This window comes from Rhinopithecus bieti, unplaced genomic scaffold (genome assembly GCF_001698545.2).
Source record: "Rhinopithecus bieti isolate Rb0 unplaced genomic scaffold, ASM169854v2 scaffold_6380, whole genome shotgun sequence".
In the NCBI taxonomy this organism is placed as follows: domain Eukaryota; kingdom Metazoa; phylum Chordata; class Mammalia; order Primates; family Cercopithecidae; genus Rhinopithecus; species Rhinopithecus bieti.
This window is the reverse complement of record NW_016806642.1, coordinates 5,645,708-5,663,574: the sequence shown is the minus strand read 5'-3', so window position 1 is coordinate 5,663,574 and position 17,867 is coordinate 5,645,708. Positions and strand designations below refer to the sequence as shown.

The 17,867-nt window shown below is 44.8% G+C and overlaps 1 protein-coding gene across 1 annotated transcript in view; it reads left to right on the top strand.

Annotated features, from left to right (window-relative positions):
* Positions 1-5,095: 5,095 nt before the first annotated feature.
* ROR1 (receptor tyrosine kinase like orphan receptor 1) overlaps positions 5,096-17,867 on the top strand; it is a 418,261-nt gene continuing 405,489 nt past the window's right edge. Inside the window, exon 1 of the mRNA XM_017877198.1 lies at positions 5,096-5,598. Coding sequence (XP_017732687.1) covers positions 5,499-5,598 — 100 coding nt within the window. The 5' untranslated portion in view covers positions 5,096-5,498. The remainder of the gene's footprint in view (positions 5,599-17,867) is intronic.

Below are 17,867 nucleotides of genomic sequence, written 5' to 3'. Positions count from 1 at the left end.
TCCTTCCTTCCTTCCTTCCTTCCTTCCTTCCTTCCTTCCTTCCTTCCTTCCCTTCTTCTTTGTCTCACTCTGTCTGGCACCATCTTGGCTCACTGCAACCTCTACCTCCTGAGCTCAAGTGATTCTCCCACCTCAGCCTTTTGAGTAGCTGGAACTACAGCTGGAACTACAACCACCTCTACCTCCTGGGCTCAAGTGATTCTCCAACCTCAGCCTTTTGAGTAGCTGGAACTACAGGTGCCCACCACCACACCCAGCTAATTTTTGTGTGTTTTTATAGAGACAGGGTTTCAGCATGTTGCTCAGGCTGGTCTCAAACTCTTGAGCTCAAGCAGTCTGCCTACCTTGGCCTCCCAAAGTGCTGGGATTACAGGCATGAGCCACTGTGCTTAGCCTTATCAAGTTTTTCTTTTATACTTCATGGTTTTTGTGACATCAAGAAATCTTTTCCAAATCCAAGATTTTCTAAGATTTTCTCCAATGCTTTCTTTCAGAAGTATTATAGTCTATAATGTCTGGTAATAGCTTCACTAGCAATCCCTTATTCTTAAGTTTCTTATTTATGAATTTCTGATAACACTACACATATTATTTTTAATCTTGTTTTCTACTCATGTACAAATAGACCTAAGAGGCTAATGGAACAAAATATATGAAATCAAGATTGTGTTAGAAATTCAGGTTGTATGATCACCAAATTTATGCTTCTCTCCTATCTCATAATGTAGTTTTAGAGAAAAAACAATAATAACAATTTTTTGAGTAACATGCTAAACACTATTTTTAAAAATATGTATATTTCTACAGAAATGGGGGTCTTGCTATATTGCCCAGGCTGGTCTCAAACTCCTAGGCTCAACAGATCCTCTCACCTTAGTCTCCCTCGTAGCTGGGATTATAGAAACAAGCCACCATGCCCAGCTCCCCAAATACTGTTTTGCGACTTTTGTATTCAAAGTATAAAATACATTATTTTATACTAAAAATGACTTTATATGATTGGTTCTATTTGTCTCTCCTTTTAGCAGGTGAGAATGTTGTATCTTAAAGAAATTAAACAACTTGTTCAGATCATCTAGCCAGCTCCGTTTAATGTTAGAGTCTTTTTCTTAATCACTAACAATAATAGCTAATAAATATTGGCTGCTTACTGTGTGACAGGTACTGTGTTAAATTCTTTACAGGTATTAACTAATTTAATCTTCAGAACAAAGCTACAGGTAGGTATTATTATTATGTCTCTTTACAGATGAAGAAAGTAAAATACAGGGACCCAAGATCTCACAACTGTTAAGAGCAGAGAAGGATTTGAATCCATGCAATCTGGCTCCTGAGCCCTTCCTGGTAAGCATCATACTACACCGTTTCTCCAAGAATAACTAATGGTTGTATTTTTTGGGTAAATCAAGTGGATGGCCCAAATGAGTCTCTCCTTGCAATAACTTTTTGAAACGAAAGATAGTTTTCTATTTAATGCTTCCTTTGGCACCTGACCCCATTGATTTGCTATTGTCCTGCTCTTGTTCCATTTTCCCACTATGCCTCACAGTGATAATAAACAGAACTGTGTCTGCCAGTGCAAGAGGCCAGGGGAGATGAGTGCCTCCGTAAGTAGCAGGAGCCTCTGCCAGTACCTCAGCTTGAGCCAGGCCCCTGGGAAATGAATAGCTTCACCTGGATTCTCTAATCCATTTGTGTCAACTGCTGGCTTCCTGAAAGAGAGGGCAGGGCCAAAAGAGGCTTGCGAGAGGAACATTTAGATTGCCTGGAGCTTTTTTGATAGCCCACCAGGGGTGAGACAGCGGTGTGTAGTGTAGAGAGATATTTGACTTGGGATGGAGTCCTGCCTTTTTGCTTTAATGTTTTGACTTTGGGCAAGTTTTAAAAACTCATTTCACTTAGCCCATTTGTAAAAAATGGGCTAGGATCAACCTTATTTTGATGATATAAATAGGTTCATGTAGTAAATAATAAAGAGAATATCTGCCATTTATTAGGTGCCTCTCTGTGCCAGATACTCATAAAAGCACTTGCTATGAGTTAACTCAGTTAACACTAACCACAGCATGAAATAGGTGCTATTATTATCATCATCATATTACAGGTGAGAAAGAAAAGTATAGGGACCTAAGATATTTGTCTATAGTCACTCAGCAGCAACCAAAGAAGCTGAAGCATGAGACCAAGCAGCCCAACTCCCCAGCCTGTGCTCTTAAACACTGGCATTTACTGAACTTGCATAAATATATATATATATATTATTTTAATATATAAAAATATAATACACACACCCAACACACACACACACACTATTTTGCATATATATATATTTTACCTCTTTTACTTTTTTAAACAGGAAAAGCCTTTTCTAACACCCCCCACCCCAGCTTTTTTTTTTTTTTTTGAGATTGAGTCTTGCTCTGTTGTCTAGGCTAGAGTGCAGTGATGCTACATCCGCTCACTGCAATCTCCACCTCAGCCTCAAGTACTTCTCATGCCTCAGCCTCCCAAGTAGCAAGGATTACAGGTGCGCCACCATGCCTGGTTAATATTTTATATTTTTTTGTAGAGATGGGGTTTCACTATGTTGGCTGGGACGGTCTTGAACTCCCGATCTCAAGCAATGAACCCACCTTGGCCTCCCAAAGTGTTGGGATTACAGGCGTGAGCCACCGCGCCAGGCCACTTCTAACCTTTTCTTTGGAAACGTATGTGCTATAGCTAAACTGAAGGAATCTGGGATGACTTAATGATGGTCCTTACCCAGGTCTGGACTGGCAGGTCTAGGTCCTAGTTTTGGCTCTGGCCAGCTTTGTGACCTTGGGCAAGGTGGTTTCCCCCTCCTGAGTCCCATATTTCTCCTGTATAAAATGTTCAGGGGGGTGTACTAGTTAATTTCCAAAGCCCTTTCCAGGTCTCACATTCCTTATGTCTATGATTCTGTGATTAAGTTCCTGGAAGGTTAAGAACTGATAAAAGTGCCATTAAGTTCTGTATACTCAGCACTGGCAGCCATCTGTTACCTAAGATACCTGGGCCTAGGAGTTATAGGGTGGGGGCTGGGGGCAGGGTGGGTAGATGAGAAAGGCTCCTTGCCTGACAACTGTGTGTATTGACTGTAGACAACAGAGGACTGCCCAGCACTGTGCAGTGTGACTGAGTATCCTCTGATTTCTGGGCTGTGATATACTAAGACTGACCATCAAAGACTGTTTCCCAACAAGAGAATCTTGTGCAGTAAGTTCCTCAGGCAAGAGGCGAGATAATTGGGACAGAATTGAATAGATCTCAGGCAGAGAAACTTGGGGGACAGATCAATGCAGGTGATGAACTGGTTGACCCAAGGCCTCTCTGTCTATCATTTTTTGACCTCAGGTCAGAGCGATAGAAAGGGGGAAAGCTACCAACACAGCTCCTGCCATGAAGTCCTGGAGAAGAATAAGTGACTGTTTGTCCCGCATGGGTTAGTCATTCACCTGCCTGAAGGCAAAGGGCTGGGAGTCTGGAGTCCATGACCTGCTGGGACATACTTTGGGCTGCATTTTTTCCCCCCTTCTAATGTCTCAACTCTCAGGGATCTGCTTTTCCTGGTGCCAAGGAGTATAGATGAAATTTTGTCCCTCCTCTGTGCACCCCTACAAAACAAATATGATGAAAATTAATATTTTCCAAATGGTGACCTAACCTTTGCTCATTAATTGAGCTCCTATTGCATTCCAGGTACTGTTAGAGGCCGGTAAGATACCTAGATGATTGAGACAGAGTCCTTGCCCTCCACGAAGTGACTGTTTGTTTTAAAACCCTAAAGCTGGGTTCTTAGAGGCTACTGCAACAGCAACAACCCCCGAGTGAGTGCTTATCATGTGCCAGGCTCTGGTTACAGGCTTTTAGCTCTCTCAGTGGAAACAGCCTGAGTGCTGGCTTGGCTGCCCCATATCTGTGTGATTGTGGGCAAGTCATTTACTTTCCCTTTGAGTTTCAATTTCTAAAACTGTAATATGGGGATAATATATATAAAACAGCTAAGAAGTATATACTTTTAATGACTCTTTTTAGTGTCAGTGGAGGATTTGTGAGCAAATGCATATAAAACACAAGGCAAACAGGAGGTATTTAGTAAGTGGCCATGTGATTATTGATAGACTATGGGCTTCTTCCTGTTCCTCCAGAGCAAGACTGACAGTGTCCTATTACCCTGGCATCTTCAGAGCCTAGAGCAGAGCCCTGAAAACAGCAGGTGCTCACCACTTTTTATGATCAAAGGCAGTCTCGACAGGGAAAGTCAAATCATTATGGGTATTTATGAATTACAAGATCCATAAAGTTAAACCAGGAGAAATGGACAAAGACACACTCATTGCAGAGGTCTTTAATGATCCCTTGGCTCATGGCAGAGCGGCTAGACACACACACACACACACACGCGCGCGCGCAAAGATTCAGAAGGCCTGAAAAAATAATGAATATAAATATAAAGAAGATAAAATCGACACAATATTCTATCTTCACATTCGGAAGACAGAAACACCTTCTTTCAAGAAACCATGGGACATTGACAAAAATAACCACAGATAATCCTCAATAAATCTTGCCAGGAGGCGGTACGGATGACATTGAATTCAGTGAAACTACAAATTAAACACGAAAAGACGAAGTATAAATTACTTGTGTAAGAACTCTCTCAACTCTTGGGTCCAAGAAGAAATCAAAAGGGAAATTGTATGATAGCAATAAATGTTCCATTACCCGGAGTCACACAGCTAACAGTGACAGAGCTGAGACTGCTAGAACCTGAGTCTCCTGTCCAGCCACGAACTGGCTTGAGATCCCGGAAAAGTGTCTCTGAGCCTCGGTTTCCCCTTCTGTCAAGTAGCCTCGAAGGTCCCCCGGGCTCGGTTCGGTGGCGTGTTTGAGGCGTGTGGGGGAGGGGAGGGAGCGTGCCCGTGACGCGGGAGCCGCGACCGCTTTCTGCGAAGTCGGGGAGGGTGCGGGCGTTGAGAGGCGGCAGCAGAGGGCGCTGGGCCGCCGGCCTGGGCCGCGTCTCCCATTGGTCGGTGCTGGGGCGCTGGGCTGGAGAGTTGGTGGAAAGTGACAAGTTGAGCGAGAGAGGGAGCGTGGAAAGCGAGAGCAGCCGCCACCGCCGCCTGCTAGGCAGCCCCGGGACAGCAGCCCCTGGGCGCAGGGTGCGCTCTTCTCAGAGTCCGAGCCGGGGCGACTCGGCGCCCACTGGTGCGACCCGGACAGCCTGGGACTGACCCGCCGGCCCAGGCGAGGCTGCAGCCACAGGGCTGGGGAGGGATCGCGCTCGCGGCATCCAGAGGCGGCCGGGCGGAGGCGAGGGAGCAGGTTAGAGGGACAAAGAGCTTTGCAGACGCCCCAGGCGTCCTGCCAGCGCCAGCGGCCGGGAAGAGGCGGTCGGGAGCCGGGAGAGAGCCCGTGGATGTTCTGCGCGCGGCCTGGGAGCCGCCGCCGCCGCCGCCGCCGCCGCGAGAGGAGGAATGGGCAGCCGGCCGCGCCGCCGCGGGAACGCGCCCCGCAGCTCGCTGGCGCTGGCTGGCCGCGCTTCGCTGGCCGCAGCGGCGGGGCTGGCTGCCCAAGGTAAGAGGCCCCGCCGGTCCCCGCCCGCCCCCACCCCCTGACCCGTGGCCCACCCTTACCTTCGGCTCACCGGGCGCGGGACACCGCACGCAGGAAGCGCCGCGCTGGCCCCGGGGCGCGTCCGGTCACCCGCCACGGGGCTCGCCGGCGCCGCCAGGCCAGGGTTTGCCCCAGAGCCCCGCGGCGGGCCGGGGTGCGCCCAGGGACTCGTTTCTCGGCGCGCAGCAGCGGTTGTCAGCGCTGACAGAAGCGTGGAGGGGTTTGGGGGTCCTGGGGGTGATGGGGCACTTCTGTGCAGGGCGTCCCCCCTTGTCTCCCCGAACCCCTAGCGCGACCCAGCCGGTGTTGTGGCAAGTCTATCCTGCCCCCAAGTTGCGAGCCGGCCCTGAAGGCGCGGTCCAGGAGGGAGTTCGGATTTTCAGTGGTGCCTGCCAGAGCCCAGGCGGCTCTCGGATCGACGCAAACAAAAGCCCTGCCCTCCTGGTGCTCCGGCGGCCTCGCATCGCCACCGCCCCCGGCCCTCCGGCCCTTCCGAGGGTCATCATAGAGGCCAAAACTTGTGCGCCGCTGCAGCCGCTGCCACTTTGTGCAAAATGTGCTGTCAGAGGCGGCCTGCGGCTCCAAAGTGCTTTGGGTGTGCACGCGCGCGCGCGTGTGTGTGTGCGTGTTACAAACAAGAAGGGGAAAAGCCGTCTAATGCATACTTGATTTTGGTAATCTCCAAAGACAATCGCAACAGTTAGAGAAAGACTTCACTGCAAGCCCAAGCGTCTTAGTTCGCTGCGGGAAGCTGGGGTCCTTGCTGCGTCTGGGCCGGTACACAATAAGAGGGAAGAGCCCGGCTGAGCCTGTGGAGACAACTGATTCATTCTTTGGAGGTTGGAGGGGGAAAGTTGATTAAAGTCTCCGGGGTCTCGGGCCTCACTTTTAACATGCATCCCTTGAGGGGTGAGGAGCCTTTGGATTTTGCCCTCCCCCACTCCCAGCCCCAAACCTGAGCGGGTAACTAGGTCTCTGCTCTTTTATCATGCATCTTTCATTTTTAAGTTAGCACTGTGTTTAGGAAAAGAAACGGCTCTGCGCTACTTAGCAGTTGAGAGGAAAAAGATGTATTCACTACATAGACTACGAATACAGAATTAGTTTTTACTGAAAGTTAGCTGACTTTCTTGGTAGAAAACACACTCTGGAAGGAAGTTGTGTGTAAATTTTGATTTCTTGGAGGTGGTTTTTGGAAGCTAGAGTAGCATTTTCTGAGGATGATTTCTGAAACGGATCCTATAATGTGGTCGTGCTAATCTGGAAGCTCCTGGGGGTAAATAGAGCTCCTAATTGTAATTAAGATGTACATCAGCAGGGAATGCACCTTCCTGATGAAAAATCCTAATGAAATGTAAACAGCTTGGTCACATAGATGTTTTGCTTGGTGATGCCAAACATCTGGCCCTGCGCCACAACACCTGGGTGAAAAGTAAAAATGGGCCATGCTGCCTACGTAATGTAAACATCCTTCTCAAGTTGGGTTGCCCAGCAAATTGAGGTGGAGATAAGCAGGGTGATTTTAACTAAGGTGGGACTCCTGGCCTGGGGCTTTGATTAATTCAGTTATTTCCTCTGTGGACTCCTTTACTTTGTACTTCACCTTTCAACAATGGTTGCTTTTAGATCATAGCCCCTTGTGGGGGTGGGGGTCACTTGCCTTTAAATAAATGTCCCTGCATTGATTTTGCTCACTGTAAGACACCCTTGTTATCAGAAGCCACCCCAATTCTGTCTCTTTTAACTGTGTACAGCCTTTTAGAATTGTTTAAAAAAGGTATTGCCTATTCCATACTCTTTAGTAATGAGCTAAAATCTGATATTATTGTCTTATTTGTTGTTTTATGCATCCCTTTCCATTTCTGTGAATGTCTGATCTTCTCTCTGGGGTCAACACTTCTGCTAGAACTCACATTTACTTTCTCCTCTTGGACTCAAGATTCCTAAGGTAGCCCAGCCAGTGGCTCAGGAAATCAGCTTAAGGGGAGATATGTTTCATGTATTTATTTAAAAAGATACAAAACATTTCTCCCATCATTCTTCTATTTTATTAGCCAGAAGAAAGCCTTTAAATTTATTTTTTTCTGGTCTGTCCGTTGTTGAGTTCTCATCTACCCCCTCCCTAGGCAAAGCTCAATTTCTTTAGGAACCTGAAGCTTACCTTATAACTGCACCCAAGCCCAGGGCTTTAGGAACCTAACTGGCCTTTCTCAGAATCTTGTAGATTCTGTGATTTGGCTGCTCGGGGCCAGAGGGAGGTGGCCTGCTACTGTGTTTGCTATCATTTTGTAAACCTTCCGTCGCCATTTAAATAGGCGTTTGTCTGTACTTTTAGAATAGAAGTCTCTTGAGGGCATTAAGACTGTGAGCTTTTCCGGTGAAAACACTGAGAGCCCAAGTCCCCTAGTCCCAACTTTATTAGAAATGCCTGAAAATCCTCCCTGGCTGACTTGGGGGAGCCACACCAAGGTGGGATGGGTAAAGGGTGTAGTCAAATTGTCTCCTTCAGTTTTGGAAATATTTAATTTCCAATATAGATTCAGCGTGCATGGTAGGCTGTTTTGCTACTCTGATGCCTGAGATTATCTGCCTGATAATTAGTGAAGGGTCAGCTTTGCCCCATAGCATCCTTTTTCTTCTGTATCGTGAGCATAGGCCCCCAGTTAGACTTTTGGAAAGTTTCTGAAAGTGTCACTTGCTCTGAAATTAGTATCAGGTTTGGCCAGTGGTTTGATGGTGAACATCTACCCCATTTCAAATATTTCTGAAAATTTTACACAGCATCCTATGGAGAATGGAACACTTTGTAAGCTATATGTACTTTGATGTAAATGTATAGTACAGATAGACAGCATATGTATATACACACATATATAGTAAGTGGTCCATAGATTTTTGTTGAATGAATGGAGAATAACTTTTTTGGTTGTATGCAAAATTCTGATATATGCTTTGCTTAGTAAAAATGCAACGTAGCATATTTTCAAGGATTTTTCCTTTTCCTGTCCCATCTTCTAGTATGAAAGAAGTGTAGTATAGCAGAACTTGACAGTAAAGCTAAATGGTTACAAGCACAGGCTTTGGCATTTAACAGACCTGGATTTGAATCTTTTCTCTGTTGTATAATGGGTATGTCAATTAGTTTTCCTGAGCCTTACAAGAGTGTTATGAGATTGAAGTGACGTCATGCATGTAAAGTACTGGAGAAGAGCACCCAGCCTAGAGGTGAGTGCATGAAATTAACTTGGGGTACATGAAATGAAGGATATGTGAACTCCCAGAAATAATATTCACAATTTTGTGTGCATTTTTACCGTTCTGTATTTATAGCTATAGCTATATTTTCCAAGAAAAATGTCAACCCCTGAAAAATAGGAACTGCTGACTTGGAGTGTTTGATGCCTGAGGCAATGGGTTGCCTTTCTGGGGAGGTTGAAAGGGGTTGAGTGTTGGTGGCCAGTTCTAGGCCTTATCCCAGGTTAGCACACTCCATGGAGCCTCCACTTCTCACCTCCCCAGTTTCCCTTCCACCAGGCAGGCTGTTAATTGGGCCTGAGAAAAGCTGAAGAATGGTGCCAAGTCCTTGTGACCTCAAGTAAGAAAATATGTCTCTGAATCCAAGCATTCTGAGATGCAATTTGTACAGTTTAGTTAACAAACATTTATTGAATCCTTACAATGGGCCAATCACTCTTCTAAGCCTTTTGCAAGTGTTAACTCACTGAATCCTCACAACAACCCTATAAGGGAGATGGCATAGCTCATTTTACAGACGGGTAAACTTAGGCACACAGAGGTTAAGTTACTTCCTTACACTGCTAAAAAGTGGCATTGCTGGGCTTATAAGCACTAACAGTTCATGCTCTTACCTTAATGGCTGTCCTAGACATTCTCTCCTTGTTTAATTCTTACAATTTATATTCTTTTAATGTATGGAACAAAGGTGGTATTTCCCAAGGTTTTCTAATAGCAGCAAAGGGAAGCTTGCTTAGCCATAATCTAGAGGTTATAAGAAATTATTGAAGACAGCCAATTTCAATTTTCCCTCCGGTGCTGGAGTTCCCTAAGACGGTCTTGCTGAAACTCAGAGACAGACTGGAAGCACCTTGTTGGATAGCCTGGATCTCTGGTTCTGGAAGAATTATATTTTTGTAGTGAGCTTCAACTTTGATGTGGTTAGAGAAGTGTGCTTGCCAGTTTTTTCCATCTATCAATGAGGTATATTGTGATGAAGTGCCTTTGTATTTGCATCTTGGTGGACAACTGTGGTTGTAAGCTGAGGAGGCAGGGATTTATTAGAGTGCTGTCTAGTGGGACAGCTGGCTTGCCAGCTCAAGGTCCCAGTGAGGACCAGACCCTGGCAAATCCAGCCCCACCTGAGAAACACTCAAGTCTTCAAGGCCTCTTTCTCAAACAGAAGGGCGTTAGCCTGGCTTCACCCATTCCCTGGGGTGTGACAGGAGAGACTGTTCTGTAGACACTCGAAGAGAAAGGAGAGTCTGAGAAAGTTCTCTGGAGTTGAAGGGGGAGGGGATGGGGGCAACTCTTCGAAAATCCTTAACTAAATGCAGCTGCTTGTTACACGGAGACTGACTTGCATGCCAGGAATATCTAAAAAGCTAACGAATACAAAATAAAATAAACAGCAGTAAAAGGCTCTCTCTTTGTTGCAGTAAGCTTGGTTGGGGTTTTCAGTTTGTTTAGGAATGGGATAATTGTGGCATCCACTTTATTTTGGTAAGGCAGTGAAACGTGGATTAGTATTATGTCATTGGGATGCTACCACCACCTGAACTTTTTCCTTCATCCCCCCGTCCCCAGCCGCACCTCCCAGAACACCCAGGCATGGACATCCATAGCGCCTGAGTCTCAAACAGTTGCCCCGTAGTGAATTACATTGGAAGAGGGCAGATAATTTAATGGGATAATCTTGGCAGGGCCAGCAAATTTCACACCTCATCTCTCACTAATAGAAAGGCAGCAGAAGGCTACAACATCCTCAGATGAAAAGGTTGTATAAAAAGGCTCTGCTTAACAGTAACTGTCTGTCCATAAATAAGGTTTTGTAGAGTCTTGATCCAAAAGCTGTTATGAAATACTGATAAGCCAAGCCTTATATTGTTTGGCCTCCTTACATTTCCTTTTCCCCCTTCTCTCCATAGAACCATAGATTTTTTTTTTTTTTTTTAAGAGAAAGAAGGGGGCTAAAAGATCAACAGTCCAAACTTTTTTTTTTCAAGTATTTCTATATAGGATGGACTTCCTTTGATAGCTGTTTAAAGAGGTGGCATGGAGTAACGGAAATAGAATGGGATTTGAGCCTGATAGGGAATGGGAGTTTGAATTGGGGCTTTGTTGCCTTCTTGGGCAAAGTTACCTAACCTTTTGTGCCTCTGTTTTCTTATCTGTAAAATGGGAATAGCAATAATATGTGGCTTACTGGGGCATTTTGTGAGAATAAAAGAATGTTATGAACCTATAGCACCTAACACAGCACCATGGACTTAGTGAACGTGAAGTATGTTATCTTGCATCTTGGTGGACAACTGTGGTTGTAGGCTGAGGAGGCGGGGATTTATTAGAGTGCTGTGTAGTGGGACAGCCACTCAAGGTCTCAGTGAGGACCAGACCCTGGCAAATCTGGCCCCAGTTGAGAAACACTCAAGTCTTCAAGGCCTCTTTCTTCAACAGAAGGGCCTTAGCCTGGCTTCACCCATTCCCTGGCTTCACCCATTCCCATCATCATTATCAAGGGCTTATTGGAGAAATCTGAAAATCTGGCTTCAAAACGATGGTCCTGCTGCAAGGTAGCACCAAAGCTCAGAGAATAGCAACTTTTACAAGGTTTTAGGACTCCAGAGTGTTTTGTTTTATAGGGAGCATGCAGACGCTCTAGATCTGAGCAGTACCCAGGCCAGTGCTGGGGACCTGGATGGAGGGGATTCCACAGTGCAGTTTTGCAAAGCCTTAAAACAAAGGCTTTTTTCAGAACAGCAAGCTCTTTGGGGGAAGAGCAACCCCTCCCGGGTGCGGGTGCTCGGTGTAATTCCAGAATCCTACAATGGGGAATGTTACATTTCAGGGACCTCCACTTGTAATCTGACCGTTTTTAGCTCCAATATCCAAATAATCTTGCTGAGCACAACTTGAAAGAGAAGGATAATGGCCGGAGGAAAGGATCCTGAGGTGCTCTGTTTGCCGTTTAAATTTTCTGAGTAGAAGAAAAAAAGTTCATGTTACCCAAAGAGAGAAGAGTAATGAAGTGTGTGGGAAGGGGGAGGGGTGATAAAGAGGACTTCTAAAGACAAAGCAGAGGTTGGGTTTGTTATTTTATTTTTCAACAGTGAAGCTTATCACTCAGTGTATTTCAACTAACATTTATTATATATTTATCACATGAAAGATATAGTATTCATGTCCAGGAATAAAATATTACCTTTGCCCTCAAGGAGAGAGAAGGAGAACAATTCTCACTTTTTTGAGCACCTGCTATATGCCAGGTATCATTTTTTGAAAGCTATTACATTTACACTTCTCAGCATTCCTTGGAGTTTGGACTTCTGATCCTATTTTACAGATAAGAAAATCGAGGCTCAGGAAGGTAAGTATCTCAGCCAAATTCATACAATTATTAAGTTGGGATTTGGCATTTGAATCTAGGTATTTTGACTCTCAGGTGTATGCTCTTTTTGTTATCCTTAAGGTGTGATTGGGGAGACACCAATGAGCAGCTATGTTACCTCCACACGCAACTATCTCTCCCACAAGTGAATTACAGGAAAGGGTTGTGGAAAAAATGCTGTGGGAACATGGGGAAGAATACATTAATTCTCAGGAGATTAGAGGGTCAGAGGAAGAACATGAGTGCCTCCTTCATAGACTTGTTGTGAAGAGTCAATGAAATAATTCATGAAACACACTCAGACTGTGCTTAGTGAGTGCTCAGTGAGTGTTCTGCTATAGTTCTGTAGCCAGTGACAGGCCTGATCAGGATTTATCTTTCTCTAAAACCCATGTACTCTTGCTCCCCTGTGCACTTTTTTAACAGACATGTGGTTGTTGGAAGAGTAAGTAACTGTGCAGTCACCAAATGAAAGGGAAAACACCAATATAGTTGCTCTGGTATATTAGCCACCTGCCCTAATCCTGGCTTTTAGGACTGGACTCTGCTTTGGGTACAGAAGGGGATTTCGATAGGCATGGGGTTGGAGAGAATCAAGATATCTCATTATGAACTACAGTGCTCCTAGAACTCTGGTCAGGATTTACCACCTGCCCTCATTCGTTCATTGATCATACATTTTCTGTGCACTTACAGTGAACCAAACATTCTGATAGTCTTACTGGAGATGTAAAGTTGAATAGGTTAGGTCATTGCCTTGGAGGGTTTTTCAAATGGCAGATTTATGGCAGAGATTGCTAGCTGATCACCAAATATGTTTCCATCTCTTCTGGTCACATGACTAGACAACATTTCTCAGCTTTCTCACAGTTAAGTGAAGCCATGTGACTAAATACTAGCCAATGAAATGAAGTTGGAGGTAATTTTTGTCACTTGTAGGCTTGACCCATAAAAAACTCCCCAGGCAGAATCGCTCTGATCCTTCTTTGGTGGCTTGGCAACCTTAGAAGTCATGTGTTGAAAGTGTCACAACATGGAAAGAGCCTGAGACTCCCCCTGAATCACTGTACGGTGGAAGCCACACTTGTTTAGGTTTTATGTGAACCAAAAACAAATGTCTATTATTAAGGCTGAAGTTTTGAGGTTTTTTTTTTTTTTTTTTTGTTACAGCTGCTAATGTTACCTTAACTAACATGAGGTTGTAAATCATATTATGTGGTGAGATCAACTTAGTGGATTAGGACCAGCATTTTTAGATAGAATAAAATAGGAAACCTGGTTTGTGTCTGACCACTTCATGTGGAGCCTGGGGCTCCATCCACTGGGGAGTTTACCTCTTAGGGGCAACAAAATAGGCACTTTATACAGCCAGTGAGTACAGAGTTGGCAATTATATATGCAGAATCCCGAGAAGGGAGAGGTCTTTCGGGAGGAAGTGGGATATGATGTGAGCCTTGAAGGAAGGATTGAGAGGGTGCGGGATTGAAGGATGGGAGAGGAGAAAAGGAGTTAGACATTCCACTCCTGGAAAAGGGCTGGAGTTCCATAGCAGTCTGCAGCTGCTCTGAGGTCTCCAGGGACTTGCTGAGACTATCCTGGGTTCTTAAACCAGGCCTTCACTGTGGAATGAAGCTGATCTCCAGGGGATAGGAGAGTGAAGAAAAGAAAGACAGTGTTGAATGAAGCCTGTTGTGTTTTTAGCATATGAAGGGTGGAGGAGGAGAGAGAAGGAAGCAGTTTCACTCGGAGCCTGAAGACTTGTCTTTCTTCTCAAAGGGTATCCCAGGGAGTTAAAAATGTGGTGCATTTCAGGGCTGCTTGTCAAAGGTATATGATTGTGTCGTATTCTCTCTAATGCAGCTGTTTTGTCTTATAGTGCAGGCTACTTAATTTTATTGCCCCCTCTTGTCTGCTTGGTGAAAATAATAATAGTATACTAATAATTAACACACTGAGCATACTGTGGGCCAAGTACTATTCTAAGTTCTTTAAGTGTTTTAACTTGCACAGTCTTCAGGGCAACCCTATGAGGTAAGCCAGAGTTCTAGGAGCATTATAGTTCACTATTCGGCATCTTGATTCTCTCCAGCTCCACACCTCTGTGAATCCTCTACCATGCCCAAAGCAGAATCCAGTCTAAAAGCCAGGATAAGGGCAAATGGGAGAAGATACAAGAGCAACTGTCTTGGTGTCTTCCCTTCCATTTGGTAACTACACAACTACTTACTCTTCCAACGGCCGCGTGTCTGTTGAAAAGGTGCACAGCAGAGCAAGAGTATGTGGGCTTTAGAAGCAGATTAATCCTGACCAGGCCTCTCACTGGCTGCTGAACACTCCTTGAACACTCACAATGCATGTGGCAGGGTGCTCAGTGTGTTCCATGGTATCCCCATTTTCCAGATAAGGAAACTGAGGCACAGAGAAGGTAAGTAATCTGCCCAAGACCACACAGAGAGTTAAATGGGAAAACTAGGATTTGAACCTACATATGCTAAGGCTTGGGTTTTGTTCCTAATCATTATTATGCCAAACTACATTGTAGTTTTTTTTTTTTTAAACTCTGTCTGATGATTAAAATTCTCTGTAAGATCCCAGCCAAATAGCTGAGTCAAAATAATTATAATTAAATCCTCCATTTGTATAGGGCTTTGCAGCTTACAAAATCCATTTTATATATAGTATTACCTTTAATTTTCCAAAAAATACAGTTAAATAGAATTTATTTCTCTCTCCCTTGTGTGAGTTTGGCAGCTCACACAAGGTCATTCTGTAGCTGTCAGAGCCCGTCTAAAACCCAGCCCCCTTGACTTAGGGCCCATTGAACTTTCTGCTCTAAAAGACTACATTTGTTTGGAATTTGTGCCTCTAATATACTGATATATGACAATTTTCACTACTGTTTCACCAGCAGGTGAATTTGCCTGATTTTCACTTGTTTCATCCATAAAATCTTCAAATCGCTGTTGTCTTTAGAAACAGTTGAAAGACATTGGTAGATGGGACCTGGCTCTGGGATTTCTGCAACCTAAGAAAATTTACTTGCAAAAAGACAGAGAAGTTAACTTAAAAACAGGATTTTCCTAAGTGGTTAGTGATTGTGGCAGGGAGAGGAGCCAGAAAGAGAAGGACTTTGGCATCAGATGGACTAGGATCACTACTGCTCTGCCAGGTCAGCAAACTACATAACCCCTGAGACTGGCTTTCCGCACCTGTAAAATGGGAGCCATAATGGCGCCTACCTTGACAGAGGAGGAAGGACCATGGGCAGTGTTTGGCACAGTGCCTGGGCCATAGTTGGTGGTTGGTGTGTGATTGAAGCTACACCTCTGAATTGAATGGAGAGCAGCAATTCTTCCTTTAAGATTTTTCACAGATGGGATAGGGCAAAATTGCTAGTTCTCAGCACCTTGTTGGCATGATTTTATAATACAGTTATCTCTGGCGCAGACTTTCTTAGCATCTGGAAGTCTTAGGTTATAATTATATTAATGTTTCTCAAGGGCAGGGACTTTCTTATGCTCTGTGAAGGTTAAACATCATAAGGTAAAAATAGAACATGCTGCCTGAAATCCTAGATATCTTTGAAAGGCTCTTATCTGTTTTTCATGGGAAATTGACACCATTTCCGGATGGGTTTAGACAATGTACATGAAAGCAACTTATTCTACTTTTTCTCCGTAAGAGAGATTATAGCCTCGCCTTGGGGATTTCACTCCAACTGGGGTATATCAAAGTTTTTACATATTTTCACACCCCCTGGAGATTACTGACTGTTTTTCTTTTTTCTGCCTGAACCACACTGAAAGTGTGGTGATGGACTGTATTAGCCTTTCATATGCCTACCTTAAAGAAGTAATGCTTAACCCAGTCTGACTGTTTTATCTCCTCCCTTCGGAGAACTGTTGTGTGTTGTATAGGGATTTTCAGTCCCAAGATACTGCCTGTTGGAGACCAGTGGCGTCTAGACCACTGAAAACAGGCAGCAACAATTTTTTTTTTTTTGAGACGGAGTCTCACTCTGTGGCCCAAGCTGGAGTGTAGTGGCGTGATCTCAGCTTACTGCAACTTCTGCTTCCTGGGTTTTTTAAATGATTCTGCTGGCTCAGCCTCCCGAGCAGCTTGGATTATAGGTGCCTGCCACTATGCCCGGCTAATTTTTGTATTTTTAATAGAGACAGGGTTTTACCATGTTGGCCAGGCTGGTCTTGAACTCCTGACCTCAAGTGATCTGCCCAGTTCGGCCTCTCAAAGTGCTGGGATTACAGGCATGAGCCACCACGCCCGGCCTAAGCAGCAACAATTTTTGACGATGTTCTTAATCTACCAGTGATTTGCCCTCTTTTTCTCTGCGCAGCTCATAGCGCTTTGCCCACTCACATCTGGTGTCCCTAAGTCAAAGTGTTGAAAACTTTGCCTGTGACCAGATGGTCTTCAGTGGGTTAGAGTCTGCTGTCAGGGCCTCCCAGTGAACACTTGATAACTAATGTCCTTTTTCCCTGCTGAGGACGGGAGGAGCTGAACTGAGCATGTCCAGTCTGTGCTACCCAGCTCATCCATAAGTTGCTGCCTAGGACTGTGCTCCAGGCACCTGCAAGGAGAAGTTAGTAAAGGTGCAGAGAAAGTCCAGGACTTAACACTGATTACTCTCCCTCCCCAGAAAGAAAGCACCAGGCACAGGGAATAAAGCATTTTCCCCTTTATGCTGGCTATAACTTGATTTTTTTTTTTAAGGAGCAATTGTCAGATTTGGTGGTTGTATTGGGGTTAAAACTATATAGATAAGGTGGTCAAAACCTTTTACAAATAATCCTCTCACATCTTTGCCCGAGGGCTTAGATTTAGAAAGTTTCTTAGCCATCCCAGGATGTGGGTGAAAGTGGCTTCACCCAGACTCATCAAACACAGAGCAATTGATCTGAGTGCTGGTGGATGGGAGAGAAGGAAAGGAGGGGTCCAAGAGGCATAGCTGCACCTGCCCAAGGGAGACATCCTGTGTAAACTAACAAGAAGTCACTGGTGCTTCCGTTTGGTTAAATACTGATTTAGTAACTGAAAGGGATGCGGGAGAAATATGGCAATATCCTCTCCTGTAAGAAGTTTACTGTTTTTATTAGGGAGGCAAGAGTGATACACCCTAAATGGTATGGAAATAATGAATTGATCCCAATGTCAGTGTCCTGCCCTTGGTTTAGGGCCCTTTGCCTATCTTGGAGCTTCCAGGAATTTCTTCCCTCACACCGGCCCACCTCCCTGGCAGACTCTTTCCTCTTTTCATTTCTTCTTGCTGAATTCTTACTTGTTCTTCAGCCTGTATTGCATCCACATCCGGGAAGGCACCCTGGCCTGTTTCAGCCTCTGTCAGTCCTTCTTTTGTGGTCTCACCTTCCACCAGTATTCTCACATAGTCCATCTAAATCACACCTGCTTATTCTGATTTAACCCAACACCTTTGCGATAATTGTCACTGTCAAGTATTAAGCATTGACTGTGGACCGAGCACCTGGCAAGGCATTTTGTATTTTGTAGTGGAATCATATTATTTTCTCCCTGTAGAACTATTGCCCGCCCTTCCTTCCTTCCTTCCTTCCTTCCTTCCTTCCTTCCTTCC